Here is a 20,225-nt window from a genome sequence, read left to right as displayed (position 1 = left end):
CTTAAAAAATAGGACCTTAATGATCATACTTCCTATTTTCCCTACAATTTTCTTTTAATGAGTCTGTCACTTAGGGTCAGGATTAATCTGTTCTGACTTTATCCTGAGAGCAGAGTCCAAAGAAACTAGAATCAGGTCAAGAATAACCTAACTCCAGGCGCCTGGGTGGCTCAGATGGTTAAGCGTCTGCCTTTGGCTCAGGTCATGATCCTTGAGCCGTGGGATTGAGTCCCACATCAGGCTCCCTGCTCAGTAGGGAGTCTGCTTCTCCCTCTTCCTGTCATGCTCCCCCTGCTTGAGCTCTCTTACTCTCTCTGTCAAATAAATAAATTCTTTAAAAAAATAAATAAATAAAATAACAATTCGGGCTGCCTGGGCAGCTCGGTCAGTTGAGCATCCAACTCTTGATTTCAGCTTGGGTCGTTATCTTTGGGTCCTGGCATCAAGCCCCAAGTTGGGTTCCACACTCAAGTGGGGAGTCTGCTTGGGATTCTATCTCTCCCTCCTCCTCTGCTTCTCTCTCAAATAAGTTCATTAAAAAAAAAAACAAAAAAAAACCTAACTCCTCAGTCTCTCTGAAACTACCGCGTCAGCAAGGCAGCCAACAGACCAGTCCTCACTGGGGAAAACTGATGTTTTTACAACAGCTGCTGAATGCAGATGCTGGGAACGAAATGTGTATGCCTAGGGGAGAGGCAGCGCTGGTGGGTTAATCCAAAGCAGCCAGTCTTGATCATACTACTTAAGTCTCAACCCGTTTGGCTTAAAATGTACATCAGTTTGTAGCATTTCCACTGAAGTGAGGTTTGGCCACATCCTATTTGCCTGAGCCCTGGATTAAGGCAAAATGAGAAGGCAAGTGTTATCAGCAGGATCCACAGCTGGGCACTGTGGAGTGAGGGGAAGTAATCCAGGGAGGGGAGGAGAGCAGAGAAAGGAAAAGAGCGCACTTACTGGGCACATGACCGACGGATTTCTCTGACTAGGTAAAAACAGTGCTTCAAATGAGCTGTTTCCTCCCACTCCTCCAGATGGGTCTCAGGGGTCTCCAGATAATCCGGAATAGCTGCTGAGCACTAGCTGCCATGGGCAGCCAGAGGATAAGTGCCGTTTCCATTTTCCCTTGGGATCAGATCCAGCCGAGTGAATGGCCCAGATGTAAAGGATTGGCTCGAAGGCCTGGGCTGAGTCCATCTGCGGTGCCAGCCATGGAGCTGGGAACTGGGCTGACAATTAGCCAGACCGCCCCGAAGCCCCGAAGGCCGGAAGGCTGCAGTGTAGTTCCCTCGGGCTAACCCTACCTGTCTACTGTGCCTGTTTAAAAACGTTGGAAAAAGAAAATCACCATAATGGGGACGCCTGGGTGGCTCAGTTGGTTGGACGACTGCCTTCGGCTCAGGTCATGATCCTGGAGTCCCGGGATCGAGTCCTGCATCGGACTCCCAGCTACATGGGGAGTCTGCTTCTCCCTCTGACCTTCTCCTCGTTCATGCTCTCTCTCCCTGTCTCTCTCTCTCAAGTAAATAAATAAAATCTTTAAAAAAAAAAAAAAAAAAAAGAAAGAAAATCACCATAATGAATAAGCTGGAGCTAACGTGAGTGATCAAGAAAAAACATTCTTTATTTTTTTCCCATGGTTTATTTCTCAGTAGGGGTTATAGGAACAACTTTTCTGTTTCCAGCGAGACCCGACCCAATGGACTTGTTCTGATGTGTGTTTAGCAAACTTCCCAACAGCTTAGAAGCAGCAAGGTTAACTAGCCAGAGCCCAGAGCAGCAGTACGCTTTAATTACTGCTCTGAAATCCCAGGGCAAGGGACCAGGTAAGTGGGAGGGGCTAGATAGGAGAACAAGGGCATCTGGTCCCTGAAAGACTGGGTTTTTCCATTCTTTGTTTTTGGAAATGGAGGATTTTGTTACTTTTTCTGGCAAAGTCTTAAAGCTGCCCAGAGTATGTATATGCAGACTCATATTTTCCCCCCATTGGGTATTTGGTCTCCTTGTTTTGTCTTTTTCTTCCCTGTGAATGGCATCAGGGTCCACGCAGTTAGAGGGCAGGCTTACTGTCATCTTCAGGGTCCCTGCCAAGCTCTGCCATGTCTAGTCTGCCTGTTTCCTCCCCCCTCCTAACCCCTGCCAATGCCAGGGCTTTGACCAGCGCTTTTCTCCTTCCTCACTTCCCTCTGATAGTATCCTCTCATTCCATCACTCTTCTCTAGGACCACTTAAGCAAGGGTAGCCTGAACTGAACTCACTTGAGAGGATAGAACCGAGCTCACTAAGAAGGCTTTGTGCTTCTATGATGCCCTTTCCCCCACCTTCAGGCCTTGAACCTGCCTGGTAGGGTTACTCTTTCTGAGGACAGTTCTTAGCGCCGGCCATAAACAGGGCTTGCTTGCTTTCTTGCTTCTTGGAAAGGCAACTGATGGCGGGCCTCTTGTTACTGAGCAAGTGATTTGGAGCCGTACTCACATCAGAACCAGAAACCCCTGGGTGCCTGGGTGGCTCAGTGGGTTAAGCCGCTGCCTTCGGCTCAGGTCATGATCTCAGGGTCCTGGGATCGAGTCCCGCATCAGGCTCCCTGCTGAGCAGAGAGCCCGCTGCCTCCTCTCTCTCTCTACCTGCCTCTCTGCCTGCTTGTAATCTCTCTCTGTCAAATAAATAAATAAAATCTTTAAAAAAAAAAAAAAAAAAAAAAAGAACCAAAAACCCCTGGCTCCTGTTATACCAACAGCTGAGCGGGGTCCCTTTGATGACAGCCCTGGAAGGCTGGGAGGAGAACGAGCCAGAGAGGTGAACTCGAGATGGAAAACATGGGGCAGAAGTGGGGAGAAACCATCTGAAAAAGCTAGTAAGGGGCACACGCAGATGGAGAGGGTGTCTAGAAGGGAGGGCTCCCCCTGGCAGGACTTGGAGCCACTGCCTTACCTCCTGTGCTCTCCATCTCTGGTGTTGCTTTGGATGCCACATGTTGGTAAGGAAGTAAGAGTGTTCGATTGGCTCTCCATCAGCAGCCAGCAGGGTGGGCATGAGGATCAATATGGCAGAAGGGGAGAGCCAAAGTCAAGATGGAAAGGTCCTTAAGGCATTTCAGAACCCTCTTGAGCCATTTAAGTTTTTCCCCAGACTTATCCTTGAACTTGAATTAAGTGACTTCTCAAGCTGCCTACGGTGACCTTCACAGCCTTCCTCAGTCCCTAATACTGCCAGTGCCTTGCATGGTTTCATTTCTTCTCAGAAAATGGTCAAGAAAGGGGGTCTTCTTATGAGAAAACGTGGGCTGGGCCTACTGACATTTTCCCCCCTGACACTGGCTGCAGAAGCAGGTGTCCAGACACAGCTCGTGTTGAGTCCTCTAGCTGGATGGGAGGGTTCCCCTGAAGCAGAAGGTCTGGCCTTTGTTTTCAGGAGCAGGAACAAGAGTAGGAAGAGAAGAAGGGGTGAGACTCTTGGGGCCTGAGCTGCCCGATCTTATATAGTTTGTCTCAGAATGAGTTGCCTTCTGGCCTTGTTGGAGAAGAGAAGTGGCCTAGTGTCTCTGACTCGGCTCTTTGGGAACACGTAGGACTTGGAAAGGACCTTGGCTTCGGAAAACCAGCCACCCGACATTCGACTTCACGTGTTGGCATTGTTACTCACAGTCCCAAGGATAGACTGTTGGCGGGGAGAGTTCTTCGTGTGAAGCTGTAGAAACCCCTTCTCCTTGGTCCACAGTTAAGGAGGAGGATTCCTGAACCTCAGCTTCTTGGAGACTCGGCTCTGGGGATGAGCTTGTCCTCGGCCCATGTCCTGAGGCTTCTTGGAGTTCTCTGACACCTTCCGGAGTAAAAGTATTGCCTGCCTTACTCACCTCAGGGCGGGCACTTTTGCTTTCTGGAAGGGAGCTACCCGGAGGACTGTGGACTAAAAGGCATGGTGGGTTCTCAGGGACTGTGGGGAAAAACATTTCCTTCTGAGTTGCTGTTGAAGCCAGAAGGCCGGATTCCTCAGATGGCACTCCAGTTCCCTCCCAGTCACAGATGTCTGCCATGGTGCCCTTTATCTTATTCCCTTCTGGATCTGTGACTTCCCACTGACACACCTCTGCCATCCTGCTCCTTGCACGGCTGGCTCCCTGGGGACCGCATGTGGGATGGCCAGTGCTGGGAGCGTCTGGCTGGGGGCAGGGTGCCCCCAAACCTCTGCCTTCCTGGGGGCACACGGTCTCCTGCTCTCGGCTGACTTTTGCTGCTTCTTTGTAAATGTGTTCTTCTGTCCCTCCAGAGGCTGCCTTTTGAAGGATCACTTCTCCCCGCCCTCGGGACTTTCTGTCCACCTCTTGCCCCAGTCCTCCTTTCTCTGCAGCTTCCTTATTCACCTCCCAAGGGCAGATTTCCACTTCTTTAGCAGATGGAGCTGCTTCTGCTTCCCACGGACCCACTGCTGCCACCTTGGCCCCCACACTGCCTGCTGCCTCCGAACTGCCTTTACGCCTGTCAGAAGCTCGCGGGGCTGGCTGTGGAGACAGCTCCCCACAGTCTTGACTCTCCCAGGGACACACCGCCTCCTGTTTCCCATCTGCCCTCTCTGGCTTCTCCTGAACCGCCACAGCTTTGGGCTCTGGTCTTCCCGGGGCTCTATCCTTCTCCTCTTGAGGTGGCCCTTTTCCATCCTGGCTTGCCATCCCTTTGTCTGGGGCCCTTTCAGGCACCTCCCAGGGGCAGATGGCAGCTTTGGTGCTGCTGTCAGGTTTAGGAGCATCTAAGGCAGGAGCATCCCACGGGCAAACCTCAGTGAGCCTGCCCCCGACGCTGGCTGGTGTCTGAGAGCCAGCTGTAGGTTGGTCACGGCCCTGATGGTCAGGGTGAGAGACAGTGCCTGCCGGAGCCATGCTGTCCCAGGGACAGGCAGAGTGTAACTCATCCCTTGCTTTTCCCTCATTGTCAATAGTGAATTCTCCTACTTTTGAGGATGGAGCTCTTTCTGGGGTTTTGTGTCCTGGGAGGGAGCCTGTCTTTGGGTCGTGTGTCAGGCGCCCTTTCTCTGCTGCCTCATCCCTCACTTCCAAGGAACATCCCTCAGCCACTTCACAACTCACGCTGACGGATGAGTCTGAGACCTCAGGGCCCTTCGCCAAGGGTTCCCTCAAGCCCTTCTCCCAAGGACAAACAGCTTCCTGCTCTTGACTCTGTTTTGTCTCCCATTTTGGTATGTCTTCTCCCAAGGAGGTGAGTCTCTCCTTTTCTAGAGTTTTCTCCCCCTGCCCTGCTAAGTCACTCCTCCTCTCTTGGTCCAGTCCCATCCCCGAAGCTCCTTCATTCACCTCCCAGGGACAGATCTTGGCTTTCTCACTGGCAGGGGCCTCTTCCACTTCCCAGGGACACACCTCAGCTGCCCGGCAGCCCACGTGGTCCAGTTCCTGGAATCCAGCTTTTGGTCTCTCTATGCCCAGAGAGTCTGAATGCCAAGAGGAGCTGCCTGGATCCAAGCTTTCCCAGGGACAGGCCATCTCCCGCTCCCAGGCTGGCCTCTCTGGCTTCTCTGGAGCAGTAACAGCTGTCTTGCTGGGTCCAGGACGTGCAGAAAACTTTCCTGTGTCATTTGGAAATTTCCTAACGGCCTCAACTCCCAAAGCCCTTTCCTGCCCTGCTCCAGCACCCACCTCCCAGGGACAGACCTCAGCCTTCTCAGCAGACACAGTGTCCTCCATATCCCATGGACAGATCTCCGCAGCTTTGCTTCCCACACTGCCTGACATGTGGAAACTGGCTCTAGGTCCATCTGCTTCTTGAGGGCCTGATTGTGGGGAGAAGCTGCCAGGGTCCACATTCTCCCAGGGACAGACTGCTTCCTGCTTTTGGATCTGTGTCTCAGGCTCTTCCCCAGCTGTGCCATCTTTGATCCCTGACATCCCAGGCCCTTTCTCCTTGTCCTTTTGAGATTCTCTTGCTTTTGCTGTCTGGTCCAATGTCCAGTTGTCTCTTATTCTTTCATCCACCTCCCAGGGACAGAGGTCTGCCCTGGCAGGTGTTGTTACTTCCTTTGGCTGTGGCCTGAGATCTTCCCGGGGACTTACCTGTGTTGCCCTGCTTCCTCCCTTGCTAAGGAATTGGCCACCAGCTTTGGTTGAGGAACTATCTAGACATGGGCGGGAGGGCCCAGGGTTTGAGGTCTCCTGGGGACACACTGACTCCTGCTGCTGATCCCTTTTCTGCACTGCCTTCCCAGCCTGTTCTCCCATCTTTCCAGGCTTTCCAGGGAAAGCCTGTCTGGAGGCTTTCCCCTCTTCCTGGAGAATATTTCCCCCTGCCCCCTGACTCAGCCTTTCCTTCCTCACTACCTCATCACCTAGCTCCCAGGGACAGATCTCTGCTTTCCTGGCAGGAGCATCTCCTGCCTCCCACGGACACACTTCTGAGATGCTACTGCCCACACTCCCCGAGCATCCAGGGGCTCCTGGGGCCGGAGTGGAGACTGCTGAGGGGCCCCGGAAATCTGTCCTCTCCCACGGACAAAAGGACTCCAAGTTTCCACTCAGTTTCTGTTCTTTCCAGAAGGTTGCTTTCTTGGTGGTTTCCTGCTTTTCCTGGGGAAGCTTCTTCATGCCCTCCTCGAATGGTTTCCCATTCCCTCCCTCGCATGCCTCCCAGGGACAGAGTTCTGCCTTGGCAGCGTCAGCTGTACAAACTTCTGGGCCTGTACCCTCCTGCTGATGCTTCTTCACCTCTCTAGCCTCTCTCCTGCTCACTGCCTCAGACCTGCCCTTGATTCCGTCAGAGTCCTGAGAGACTGACCAGCAGGACGGACTCCCAGGATCGACACCCTCCCAGGGACACACGGCCTCCTGCGCCCTGACCAGCCTCTCTGGCTTTTTCCGAGCAACAACCACCACATTTGGGGGCTCTGACTTTTCTGAGGCTCTCCCTCTCTCTTGGGAGTCATTGAGATTTTGTTGTAATGCCCCCTTCTCAGGGGCTCCTTCGCTCGCCTCCCAGGGGCAGATCTGGGCCTTGTAGCCATGGTCAGGCTGACACACTTCCGACTGGGTGACTTCCCTGGGGCACATCTCTGCCATCCTGTGGTCAGCTCCGCCCAGGGACTGGAGGCCAGCTTTGGGCAGGTCCCGCCACCCAAAAGGGACTTCTTTTGCTCCCTCAGCACTTTTGTCCCCAAGTGTGCTTTGGCTGGCTTGCCTCAGTGTAGCAGACTCTGCTTTACCTGCTCTCTCTCCTCTCTCCTCCCCTAGACAGTGGGATGTCCTCCTGCCTCTGTCTTCTTGTTCCCTGCTGCCCTCCCGGCGACAGACTTGAAGCATTCTGCTGGTGTGAGCGTTCTGTTGGTTCTGGAGGGATTCCTCGTCATCACAGGGTGCAAGAGCAGCCTGCTTACTCACAGCCTTGGGCCGGCTTAGCCTGGGGGACCTGGGGCACGGCCCCACACCCTCGGCCCCCACCACAGCTCTGCCTTTCTCCTCTGTCTCAGGACTCCCTTCCCCGCTCTCCTTCTCTTTGTGAGTGCTCCGGGAACGAGTCAAAGCTTTGATAGCCAGGCCTAGACTGTGCACGGAAACCTGCTGAATGGGGGTCTTGAGGCTGTGGGATTTAGAGAAGACCTTAGACTTATCCTCGTCACCCTCATCAGCTCCCCCTTGGAGGCGTCCCTCCTCTGTGGTCCCCGCATTCTCCCCTGTGCTCCTTTTCTCAACTGCAACAGAGAGGGCTCTCCAGAGCTTGGCCCGAGCTGGGGAAGGGGAGAGGCTGCTCCGCTCTGGCCCTGAGGGGCTTTCTTGAGCCACATTTCCTTTCTTGACTGGCAGTTCTGCATTCTCCCAGGGGCAGATGAACGGGAGTAAGTTGGGGCTTTGGGGGGGCACGAGGATTGGTGCCAGGACAGGGACTGGTGTCGGGGCTGGGGCTGGGGCTGGGACTGGGACCAGGGCCAGGGCCGGGGCCGGGGCTGGGGCTAGGGCTGGGGCTGGGGCCGGGGCCGGAGCTGGCATCAGAGCTGGAGCAAGGGTGGAGGTGGGAGACAGCATCCTTGGCTCTCCCAGGCCCGCTCCAGACAGGGCCATGATGGGTGTGGAGACCTGGTGCCGGACGGGCGGGTGAGGCAGCCTCCTGGCAGCCTCCTCCTGAAGCCTCCCTGTGGCAGCGGCAGCCTTGTGGGAGCCGTCCACACTGCGGCTCTTGGCCGGGGATGGTGGGGCTGACAGGGGGGCCCCTCGAGCTCGCTCTAGCCTCCTGGCTGACGGCCTCCTCACTGGGCTCGCCAAGGCTGCCTCGGCCTTCTTCCTCTCCTCCCGCTCCTTGGCCTGCCGATAGGTCTCCTCCAGGTAGGCCTGGCTGGCCACGAGCAGGGCCTTTTCCCTGGAGCCCGTCACCACACTAAGCGACTTCTGCAGGGATGTGGGCCGGGCCCTGGGGAGCCTCTCGCACACCGTCAGGTTGTGGGCGCTGGCAGACCTGAAGCCCAGGGCAGGGGGCCCCTCCACCGACTCCCGACTCTCCCTGCTTTCCCTGGAGGCCTTCTTGGCCAGCTTCCTGCGCAGCAGCGAGTCAAGGAGTGGTGGGTCCTGCTCCCGGCGGTGACCCTGGCGCTCGTGGTCGTAGGTGCTGTGGGACTTGCGCAGGGCTGGGGTCCCCTCGGGGTTCTGGAAGCTGGAGCTGAGAAGCCGGCGGCGCGAGGAGCCAGGCAGGCTGCCCAGGCTGGGGGACCCCGAGTCCCGGGAGTGCTGGCGGGCCAGGGCCTCCGGGAACTCGGCCAGGTACCTCATGAAGGAGCGGCCCAGGCCCTGGCGCGAGCTGCCCCGCTTCTTGGGCAGGTGCGGGTTGTTTGCAGCCATTTCCTTGGTCTTGTGGACCTCGAGCTGGGCGTAGAGCTTCTTCAGTTCGTCCTGCAGTGAGGGAGGTATGAGGAGAGCAGATGGAGCACGGAGTTCTCTCCAGGGCCTGACTGCCCTGCCTCCCGCTCTCCCAGCCATTATTTGGACCATTTTCTCTGGAGCATCTCTTCCCACCAAGCTGTGTCCCTTCTCTGCTTAGACAACCCTCAGAATCCACCTGTCTTCTCTGAGTCACATCTGCTTGGTTCTGAGGATGCGGGGGCACTCCTTTCTCTGTGATCTGACGGAAGTCACTTGCCTGGGTGACGGGAAGCCTGGGTTCCAGGCTGATGACCCAGCATGTGCATGAAGGCTGTTTTATTTTTTTTCAGATTTTATTTATTTGAGAGAGAGCATGAGTGGGGGTGAGGGGCAGAGGAAGAAGCCGACTCCTCGCTGAGCACAGAGCTTAATCCCAGGACATGGGGCTCCATCCCAGGACTCTAGGATCTCGACCAAAGCTGAAGGCAGCCGCTCAATGGATTGAGCCACCCAGGCACTCCCTGAAGGCTCTCAGAGCCTCTGCTTCTATGAGGTAACAAGAGCTGGCTGCCCCCTGTGAGAGTCCTCAGGAGGGTCACGTGAGATTGATGGTGAGAAGTGCTCTATTTGGGTTCAAGTGCAGGAATGGGAATTTGAGAAACTTCTACTTTGGATTCCTCCCCAGAGCAGCATCAGCATAGGGACGGAGACTGTGTGCTGCTCTGCAAAGTAGGGGTACGGGCTGGCATTGCTGTGGCCGAGCACCTCCACACTCTCTGGCCTTCCAGCTCGACTGGGGCCTCGGTTCAGCCACTTTCCCGGAAGGCAGAGCCCAGAAGGGAAGGAGGACACGGGGAAAAAACAGGCAGAGGCAGCTAGGACAAGGACGAGTTGGGAGATGCAAACAAGTCAAGGGTACAGGGAGGCCCCAGGGGAGATGGAGGCCCAGGGGAGATGGAGGCTTGTTCCCACACCTTGGATTTGATTAAACAACAGGCTGAGACCACCAGGTTTCCTTATTTCCTACCCACTGAGCTTCTGATCTGGGTTCCGTGACTATGACGCCCCTACACTGAAAAAGAAGGACAAAGATGGTCTCCTGATGTAAGACTCAGGAAAAACTTCCCTTCTCTAAGACTGCCAGGTCCAGGGAATGGGTGTCCTGATATAGAAATCTCTGGTAGTGGCAAACCGCCTGAACTACACAGCTCCGTGGTTGGCCCTAGGGTCACCAAGTGCCCAGATGTCCTGTCCCTCAGGACTGCCCCTGCTGGGTGGGAGTGGAGCGCCACCCACCACCCTGCCTCTCACTTGCCAAGTGGCCTGGGTTTCAGGGATGCATGTTCTGGGCCTCTGGTGGTCTCTTCACTTAGGTGGTGTGTGAAGGCATCTGAACAGTCAGGGGAGGCAGCTGGAGAAGGGAAGGAGGAAAGGAGGCAGGTCTTCGAGAGAGGGAAAGTGAGGGCCAGGGGAGGGGCCTGCAGGATACATGGCCCAGGCTGCAGGGCAGCAGGGATCCTGGCCCAGTCTCTAAAAGCAAGCATCCAAAGGAGGCGAGGAGGCCCGCACGTACCCGGATGTCTCCGGCGTCCAGGCTGCGCTCGCTCCAGGCTGAGGCGATGCTGCTGTCCAGGTAGGAGCCTGAGCGCTGCAGGTCCAGCTCATCCTCGTACACCTCATCCACCATCTCCTCTCGGGGAGGAGCCCCCGGCTTCTGGAACTGGCCAGGGTGGGTGTGACGGCGGGAGAAAAAGAGTCAGCTCGCCTCCCTGTTTACTCCTATTCCCACCTGCTCCGGGGAATCCATCTTTACTTGGGGCACCTTAACCCCCTCTCTAATTCGCAATTTCGAGGGCAGGAAGAGTTTTGCTCTCTGTCATCTTCCTCCTACGCAGCTGCCCCCACAATTCCTAGCCATGGCCTTCAGCTCCCTGACCTATCTCTCTGTAATTGTTTCCAAGTTGACTTTTCAGAGTCCACCACCCTAAACTGCTAGGTGTGTTACAAAGAGCTCTCCGGCCCTAGCTCTGATTTCCTTTGCCCTCAGGTGGGAGGCAGAGAGACACAGTCGCTTCTGTGTCTACCCCAAGCGGGCTCCTCCCACAGGCCCCTGCGGCTCCGCCCACTCTCCCCCAGGGGTCATCCTCACTCTGACCTGGAGAGGGCGCTGCGGCGGCGGCAGATCCACGGTGCCCTTACCAAGGGGCTGGGGTAGGCTCACAACCAGGAGAGGGGAGACCTCACCTTAGGAATGAAGATCAGAGCCAGTGTGGTGGTGACGGTGCTGTGGGTGTGGAAGAAGAAGAGAAGCAGGGTCCAGTCTGGGTGCAGGGAGGGAACCAGCAGAAACCTGAGGGTGTGAAGGAGGGAAACATCAGCTCTGGGTAACAGGGGCCTCTTCTCCCTCACCTGTCTCACTGGCTCACCCCCTAGCTCCAGTCCTGATCTCTGTGGAGCTTCTGGGTGGGCTGAAAAGGGCATTTCTCCTTCTTCTTGCCCTCCCAAGGATGTAGGTCCTACCTCAAGGCTCACATTAACCCCCACCTCTGAGAAGCCCTCCCAGACTACTCTTCTCTGGTCGCCTAGAGCACAGATTCGTGCTCCCAGCTCTGTTATGGATGCCCTGTGGGTTGATTCTGCCTTTGCCACACCGCCAAGTCCTTCTGAACGTTCACAGCGGGCCTGCTGCTGGAGGGGCTGAGGTGTGAGGGGGGAAAAGGCAGGGAGAATTGAGCATGTCTGGGAAGGAGCACAGTGGAGGTGCCGGACATGTGGCCTAGGACTAGGAGGAGAATTAGGAGCAGACACGCTTCCTCTTTTGGGGTGCTGTGTAAGACCTGGGGTGCAGGAAGGGTATCTGAGGGGCGGGCCACCGATGGCGGAGGGGCCTTTCTCCCCTGGCCGAGGCCTGGCTATGTGGTGAGGATGGCTGTGGGATGGGGTTCCTCGGGCCTGGGAGAGGCAAGAGTGGTGGGCGATGGGGAGGTGTGGTGGGTCGGGATGGGGGGCGGCCTCACCTGGCCGCGTGGAAGGCAGAGGAGAGAAGCAGCTCGTTGTGCAGGGCGATGCTCATGTAGCGTGGCTCATGGAAGGCGGAGGGAACGGCTCGGGTGGCGTAGCACAAGAAGCTGCCCCAGCACAGGAGCAGCACCTCAGCTGTAGAGGAGTGAGGGGCAGAGATGCGAGCACCAGCTCAGCAGCTGGGCGGTGGCCTCTCTCTGTGCCGGGTGTGCCGGGGGAGGTGGGGACTGGGGACAAGGCCAAGGCCAGAGGACCCCTGCAGGTGCAGCATGGGGGTCCCCGGTGAGGCAGGCTCAGCAGAAGCAGCTCACCCACAACCATGATGTAGTCCCAGTGGTCGTGATGGCAGAGGTAGAAGTGACGGCCCGCAGGAGTGTGGCCACGGGCCACCAGGGGTGCATGGCTGCCTCTTTCCAGGGCCCCCGCCGTCCACACCACCAGGAAGGCCAGCACGAGCAGCAGGAGCAGCCCCAGCCGCTGCAGCAGCCGCCCATTGCTGAGGTGGGGGCCCCGCTGGGCCGAGCGAGACAGAAACAGCTGGAGAACTCTACAAGGGTGCGGGTGGTGGGGAGAGGCATAGGCGGAGGGCCAAGGAGAGGGGCCAGGTCTCTGGCCTCTGTCCATGGCTTCCCCTCCATACGTGCCTGTCCTCCTGTCCTTCCCATGGTTGGCTGCCTCCCTGCCCCCCCCCCAATGCTGCCACCGGGGGGGGGCTTGGGGGATGGGGGGGGGCCGGGGGGGGGGGTGAGGGGGTGGGGTGCACCGGGGAGTAGAGCTGGTAAGGGTCTGGCTGGGAAGAACTCCACCCCTTTCCAAACGACCTGGGGCTGCCTGGAGTAAGCAGCCCCAGAGCAAGGTCTTCCCCAGACCCTACCTATAAAGCTTGAGTATAATGGTGCCGTAGACAGTGGCAAAACCCAGCAACCGGACCCAGCGGAGAGCGATACAGCGGAATACACTGGGCTTGAAGTACAGAATGAAGACCTGGGGAGTACGGGAGGGGGACAGAAGTTGGGGCTCTCCCATGTACTTCCTCTTTCTGATCTGCTGCCCTTTCTAATAGCCTTGCCACAGAGGCATCATCACCTCCATCCCTCAGAGGAGCAGCTGAAGTATCAGAGAGGTTAGATCATTTGTCCTAAGTCACACAGTAGGACATCAAGCTCTTTTTAGCAAGGACTCTTTGGCTTCAGAGGTCACCAGGCCAGCCTGCCATTTGTAGATATGAGTATGGAGATTTTGAGGTCTCTGAATCTCTCTAAGGGAGCAGAAAGGATGTAGAATTCTGGGGTTTGGAGGACACCAGGCAGGGATCACGTGGGGTCAGACTCTGGCCACAGACTCACAGGGAAGTAGAGCAGCAGGGATCCAAAAAGGATGGCTTCCAGCAGGACAACTCCAGAGGTTCTGATCCTCTGTGAACCCAGGAAAGAGAGAGGTGTGTGAACAGGGCAGTGGGAAAGCAGAGCCTGGACGATTGTGGGGGAGAATCTCAGGCCTGTTTTAGGGGTCACTTGATGGCCCTGGGCTAAGGTCTTATCCTGTAACATCAGCTCTGCCATCTTGGTCCACAGCCACACACCCCCCCCCAGGCTAAGACCAAGGTTGCACATAGCATCTATCCCCCAACCCCGCTCCCTGCCTCCCAACTCCTAGAAGGGGCCTGATTGCAGACCTGGGCTCCAGTCACAAGCTGCTGGAGCTAGAAGGATCCCACACATTCCCCAGACTTTGGGTCAGACTGCTTCTTTGTCTAGGTAACCCCTTCTCTGCCTGGAAATCAGTCAGTTGACCTTCAAGACTGGCTCAAATGTCATATTCTCCAGATGGGTTTTCCCAGGCCATCTCAGGCAGGACAACTGGGTCCTTTCTTTGAGCTCACATGGCAACCAACACACACTTCCATCCTCGCCTCTGTTGTGCTGTGTTGTCATTTTCTTTATAGGCCTGCTTCCTCCATTTAACTGGGAGCTCCAGGGGAGTCTAGACCACGTCTCCCTAGTGCCTACACTGTGTTTTGAATCAAGTCCAATGCCTACACTTAACAGGCAACAAATCTAAGGCAATGGGGTCACTTGCCCAAGGTCACCTGGTGTCTTAGGTTAAGCATGAAGACCAGAACCCATTTCTTCTGAGTTCTCGTCTTAGGGAGCCTCTGGCCCCTAGGTGATACTGGGGACCCAAGGGATGGTAGGACACGTGTAGGAGAGGCGGGACTTTCCTTGCCTTGCTCCGGCGGCATCTGTAGGAGAGCAGCATGCTCAGGAAGACCGCCAGCATGCAGCAGGCCTGGCAGGCCAGCACGGCTGCCCGCAGTGCCGAGACTTCCTCCACCAGGCACGGCCTAGCGTCCCTGCAGCTGGTGCAGCCCTCGGCACACGGCTGGCACCGCAGCAGCCTCCCGGAGCTGCCATGTGGGGCCCCGAATTGCCCAGCAGGCTGGGCAGCACTCTCTCCCAACCCTATGAAGAACAAGATGGCTGCAAGGAGAGGGGCCCGGCGGGGGCATGCCAGCCTTCTCTCCCACAGGCCACCATAGCCCTCTCCCTGCCCTCCTACAGTTGGTCACCCCTGGGGGCGGGCTGGGAAGCAGGGCAAGTGAGGAAGTGGATATTCCCAGGGAAGGACCGGGAAACAGAAAGAGGCAATGCCAGGCTAGGACTCACTGCGAGGCTCAACTTACATCAGACTGGCATGGTAAGGGCTCATTTTCAGAAGGCTCAGACACCCCCACAGTGGATCCTGCCTGCCTTGCCTGCTTCTCTCCACCTTCTGCCCTTGCCCCACAAGACCCTTGCCAGTGTCTCACCCCAGCATTTTCTCCCCAGATGCCCCCTCCACCCAGCCCAGCCTGACCCTCACCACGGTTAACATACCCCCGGAGCGGCTTGCCCCGTAGAAACCAGGTCGGCAGTGGCAGAGGTAGTGGCCGAGGACAAAGCCCTGACTGTCCAAGGGGACACACTGCAGGGATGACAAACAAGATAGGGGTTTATATGGGGTTTTCGCTCCTGGGAAGAGATGGAGGGTCTGCGTACCTTCCTATTCACAGCACCTGCTCCGTACAAGGGACCCACTTCCCCCACTAGAAGTCCTTCCAGTCCTTAGGAATCCTTCTCTCTCTGGAAACCCTACTCTATTCCCGTCATCACCTTTTTTCAACAAAGAGTTTGGGAAGAGATCACCCTTTTATTCTGAGAGGCAGTGACGGGAGCCTCACAGATCCCATGTCCCAGTGCCCAGCTGTTGCTACAGTGAGGCACCAGGGGAGGTGGAAGTAGGGAGAACTTGGAGTCCAATCACATCTGTGTGCCTACATCCTGTCTCAAAGGGTCCCCATCACCTTCCCTTTTTGGTTCACAGGTGGTTTGAAAAGGCCCCCACAGAGGAGAGGCTTCCCCTACCAGGGGCCATCTGGCTTTGGCACAGGACTGATTTCCCCAGCCCTAATGCCAGGCTAATGCCAGGCTCCTGGGATGCCAAGGCCGCCTCTTTATTCCACCTCCATCCCTTGATGTCTGCCTAGCAGGGGACGGAGCAGACCTTAGAGCCAGGCAGGGGAGATGAGCACATGGATGAGGTCAGAGCTGCTGGAGGCAGTGGTTAGGGACAGACCTAACAGTGGGATGAAGGAAGGGCTTTGCCCTGGGAGCTTCCACATCGAGCACCTGACTTCACCTAGAAAAGTTACACGGTGGTACTTCTGAAATCGTGGCCCAGCTTCCCTTCTTGCCAGGAGCATGAGAATGCGCTGTTCCCACCAGCGTCTGCACAATCAGGCCAATGTGTACGGAGACGTGCTGTGGCTGGGTTTAATAATGCACTGAATAATGGGAGCCCTTCTCCATCCCTGGACTTAGAGTTCCAAAAACATGTGCCCCAAAGAGCCACAGATGCCCAAACCCGCCCCACCTCCCAGCAGGCTGCAGGGCTTGCCTTGGCTTTGGTTCAGCTCAGGCACGACACGCGGTCAAGTGCAGCCGTGGAGCAGATTATTATTAGTTCACTGGCCTCCCAGCTTCTCAGTCCCAGGCTTGCAGGATTACCAGCTATTGTTTTCCATTATCCCGATCTCCTGCATCCATGGCTTTGAGTCTGCCAGCACCTGGCTTGGGTTCCCTCACCTTTACCAATCCCAGAGCTCTTCAAGCTCCTTCTTTGGTTAGAGTCCTCCCACATCCCAATCAACAATTACACTTAGGAGCCCTGTCAACATGGAGAATGTGGTCTAGGAGAGGGAAAGGGGATGATTAATAGGGACTTAGGGAGCGGTCCTGGGGGTGGATCTTAGGGCACCCAGTACCAAAAGGGGAGAGCAGACAGGGAGGCATACTGAGAATTCAAAGGAACAAGGGTGACTATCTCCATTGGAGGATGGGGAGCAGGCTGTAAGTGTCCTCACTTTTTTTTTTTTAAGATTTTATTTATTTGACAGAGTTCACAAGTAGGCAGAGAGGCAGGCAGAGAGAGAGAGAGAGAGGGAGGGGGAAGCAGGCTCCCCGCTGAGCAGAGTCTGATGTGGGGCTCGATCCCAAAACTCTGGGATCATGACCTGAGCCGAAAGCAGAGGCTTTAGCCCACTGAGCCACCCAGGCGCCCCTCACTTTTTTTTTTTTTAAATGTAGGTTCTATACTCAATGTGGGGCTTAAACTCAAGGTCCCTAGAGATCAAGAGTCACATGCTCTACAGACAGCCAGCCAGGTGCCCCCTCACTTTTTTTTTTTCTATGTTCATGTTTTTTTATTATTCATTCAACTTTAAGTGCCTATTATGTATCAAGTAGGAGAAGTTGGGAACTTCTCAGAAATGACCATCAACATATCATTTCTGAATTTTCTTTTGTCTTTTAGTTTTTATTTTTTTATTGAAGTATTTTTTGGCTGTAAATGTCCTCGCTTTTAAATAGCCTGGTATAGGGGGCGCCTGGGTGGCTCAGTGGGTTAAAGCCTCTGCCTTCGGCTCAGGTCATGATATCAGAGTCCTGAGATCAAACCCCACTCGGGCTCTCTGCTCAGCAGGGAGCCTGCTTCCTCCTCTCTCTCTGTCTGCCTCTCTACCTACTGGTGATCTCTGTCAAATAAATAAAATAAAATCTTTAAAAATAAATAAATAAATAGCCTGGTATCTGAAGGTGCCTGGGTGGCTCAGTTAAGTGTCTGACTTCAGCCCAGGTCATGATCTCAGGATCCTGGGGTGGAATCCTTGCTCAGTGGGGGATCTGCTTGTCCCTTTGTCCCTCCCCCCACCCCATGCATGTGCATGCACGCGCACACGCATGCACACACACCTACTCTCTCTCAATCTCAAATAAATAAATAAAATCTTGAAAAAATAAAAATAAAAAAAATGTAAAGCCTAGAATCTCATTTCTGTCTCTCTCTCATCACTAGGGATTCCCCTGAAGCCCTGAGGCTGATATGCTTTGGTTCAGTTGCTCCCAGGAGCTGGGTGGTGGCAGGGATGGGAAAGGGGAAAGGAGGCAGGACCCCAGGCGCCCCTCCCCCCACCATCCTCCTTATCCTTACCTGGGTGCTGTTGAGATCACACAGGTGTGTGTTGGAGTACCAGCCTGGCCCACTGGCACACTGATTGATGTCCACGCTCTGAAGGTCTATGTCCATCTGCACCTGCCCCCTAGGGCAGTGAATTGGCAGTTAGGGGTGCAGCAAAGGGTGCCAAAGTGGTCATGTGTCCTCAGGCCCCAGACCAGGGAGCACTGCAAGCTTTGCAAACTTTAGCAGAGCAGTTGCAGTGTGCAAGGACAGAGGGCACACCTGCATTCCATTTCTCCAGTGCTATTCATCCTCACTGTTTCTGTGGGCAACAGTCTTCTTCCCTGTAGGTTGTGCCCCAACATCCCTCTGCTTTTCAACATCCTAGCATTTCCTCTTTCTATTAGTGGGTAGACGGAGGGAGCATGTCAAGACATGTGGAAGCCAGGGCTCTGATGATCTGCCTGAAGGGGATTTTCACACTTCTCCATCACATGTATACACACACACACACACACTCGCTTGTGCGCACGCTCACAGGTCCTGAACTCGCTATTAACCACCCCCTCACTCTGCCCAAACCAGATATGAATTGATCACAGCATAGGAACTAAGGAATGGAGCTGCCTGGCCCCAGAGCTCCCAAACTCTGCTCTGGGCGGTATGGGGAGAGCTGGCTAGAGGCCAGGCTGCTGGCTGGCAGGAGGGGAAGCCTGTTGGAAGCAATGAATAGGGACACAGAGCTGGAAAAACAATTTGAGTGTTGCGTGCCTTGCAGTTCTGTGCCCACTTGCTGCCTCCTCCCCACCAGGGTTCCCAATCACCTCTTTATTTCGGTTGAAGGAGGAGGTCAGTCATCTGAAGAGTACCAGTCAGGACAAGCAGGACTGGAACCCATTTGAGGTGAGAATATAGTCACTGAGAGTGACCCTGGGGACCTGGCCAACTCCTCGACAGAAGGAGCAATGAATGGTTCCCAAGCTTCCCCCCCCCCCCCGCCCCCGCCAAGAACTTTTCTTCCCTTGGAGAAGCCTCCTTTTATAGTTCTAGATTGCTTAAGAGCAGCAGGTTGGTCTCCTGGAATGCCCATGAGACTACTTGTGCATGGCCTGTCAGCTGTCATCCACACTAAGCCTGCTCCTGCCTTCTCCCCACTCCCCAGACCTGGGGGCAGACCTATGCCCAGCTGTACACACACATATGTCTATACCTACGTACAAGTGGGTTGATTCATACACACTGTGTACACTCACACCTGTATGTGCTAACAGACAGTTACAGATTCCCAGAGTCAACTGCAAATAGCTGAATGCAAATAGGCACATCTGTGCCCCCCCAGATACATATGTGTGTGCCAAATGGCCCACGCACAGCTGGCTGGACTCGGGCCCCCACCCCCACGTACCTGCAGATGTGTCAAAGACTGTGCAAACACACTTACCTGACCTCTGGGCTGAGGTCTGGCTGGAGACCATAGAAGGTGGCAGAAAGAGTGACAAGCCAGCCAGGACGGAGCCGGCCCTCCTGGCACTCCAGGAAGGGAGGAGAGAGCTTCACATGCCTCATGTCCCCCACATAGCCATCCCCCTGTGGCCACTTGGGGCTGCCGAGGCTCCCGAGGTCATTGGTCAGCACTCGCTTCTGTAGAGCAGAGGTGTCCGGGGCCCTGGTTGGGCTCTCCTCCTGAACTCTGGTCCCAGACAAGTCCTGAAGGAGGGTCTCCTCCCCCATCCGTGTGGCCTGTAGGGCCAGAGGCAGGTGGCTGGCCCCTGGCGGAGGGTCAAAGGTCAGAAAAGCCCGGTACGCCCTTGGGTCCCCCTCGGCCACGCTGCGGACCAGTGCCTGGTACCACTCTACATCCTCCTCCACACTGGACTCGCGGATGTCATTGGCCTGCAGCAGCATGTTGAGGAAATTAGCAGCCTGGGCAAGGGTGCCCGCTGCCCTCCATAGGACTGGGGGGAGCCCTGGGCTGGCTTCTGCGCCCTGGGCTTCGTAGCGTTCACTGCAATTAGCCCCCGACAGCTGTCGGGTGTCTCCAGAGTAGAGAAAAGCCAGGGCTGCCTCGGCTCCTTCTCGGGGCACCCACAGGGGCCCAGACCCCGGTTGGACATGGGAGGACAGAGGTGGCCCAGAGCGGAGGGGCCGTGGACCTCCCAGAGCCCAGCTGCAGAGGAAACAGCAGCCCAGCAGTCCCCACACAGGGTGGAGCATGACCCCCGCTCTGGGGCCCATCCTTAGGGCAGCTCTCTGGTCCCTAGGGGTCCAGGCTGCCTGGGGGATCTAGGGGCTCAGGAGAGCCCAGGCTGAGGTTGGCTGGCTCCACGCCTCCTATCCTCGCTTTCTCTCTTCCTCTCTCCCTCTCTCTCTCACACTGTGCTGTCTTGCCTGTTTTTCCTTCTCTCTAACGTCATCAGCTGGCTTCTGGATGTAGGCATGAGGGCTCTGCCCCTCCTCTCTCAGTGTGACCCCCCATTGCAAACCCTCTTAATCCTGGCACCACCCCTCTTCCCTCCTCCTCTCATCCAGCATCTAGGCTCCCTTCCCCCACTGGGCATCCCACATTGGCTCCAGAGAGAGAGATGAACGGGAGGGAAGAGAATGAGACCAGACCAGTCGCACTCTCCCTCCCTCCCTCCCTCTGCCCTTTGCTCCATTAGGAGAGCTGGGCAAATCCAGGATGGGGCGCCATAGCAACCGCAGATGAGCTTGTGCCCCTCTCTCCTCCCCTCTGCTCCACTCAGCCTCCTGGCAGCAATAGTGACGGGCATGATAAAGGGCCAAGCTGCAGCTCCTGGCAGGCAGCTCTGGCTGCCTGTACCCCCCTGACACGGTGCTTCCGAACTTGAATTTGAGATTGGGGGTGGTG

At 55.9% G+C, this 20,225-nt stretch overlaps 1 protein-coding gene across 1 annotated transcript; it reads right to left on the bottom strand.

Moving 5' to 3' along the window:
• Positions 1-2,596: 2,596 nt before the first annotated feature.
• GPR179 (G protein-coupled receptor 179) lies at positions 2,597-19,701 on the bottom strand. Its single transcript, XM_059379443.1, has 11 exons — positions 18,798-19,701; positions 17,390-17,498; positions 14,740-14,827; positions 14,090-14,325; positions 13,210-13,278; positions 12,738-12,847; positions 12,175-12,410; positions 11,860-11,998; positions 11,087-11,192; positions 10,416-10,562; positions 2,597-8,872 (listed from the first exon to the last, which is right to left on the bottom strand). Exons 1-11 carry the CDS (start codon positions 19,589-19,591, stop codon positions 3,632-3,634), a joined length of 7,275 nt encoding a protein of 2,424 aa, XP_059235426.1. The 5' UTR covers positions 19,592-19,701; the 3' UTR covers positions 2,597-3,631.
• Between the last annotated feature and the right edge of the window lie 524 nt (positions 19,702-20,225).

The sequence above is a fragment of the Mustela nigripes genome, chromosome 16 (genome assembly GCF_022355385.1).
Source record: "Mustela nigripes isolate SB6536 chromosome 16, MUSNIG.SB6536, whole genome shotgun sequence".
Classification (NCBI taxonomy): Eukaryota; Metazoa; Chordata; class Mammalia; order Carnivora; family Mustelidae; genus Mustela; species Mustela nigripes.
This window is presented reverse-complemented; position numbering and strand designations above follow the sequence as displayed.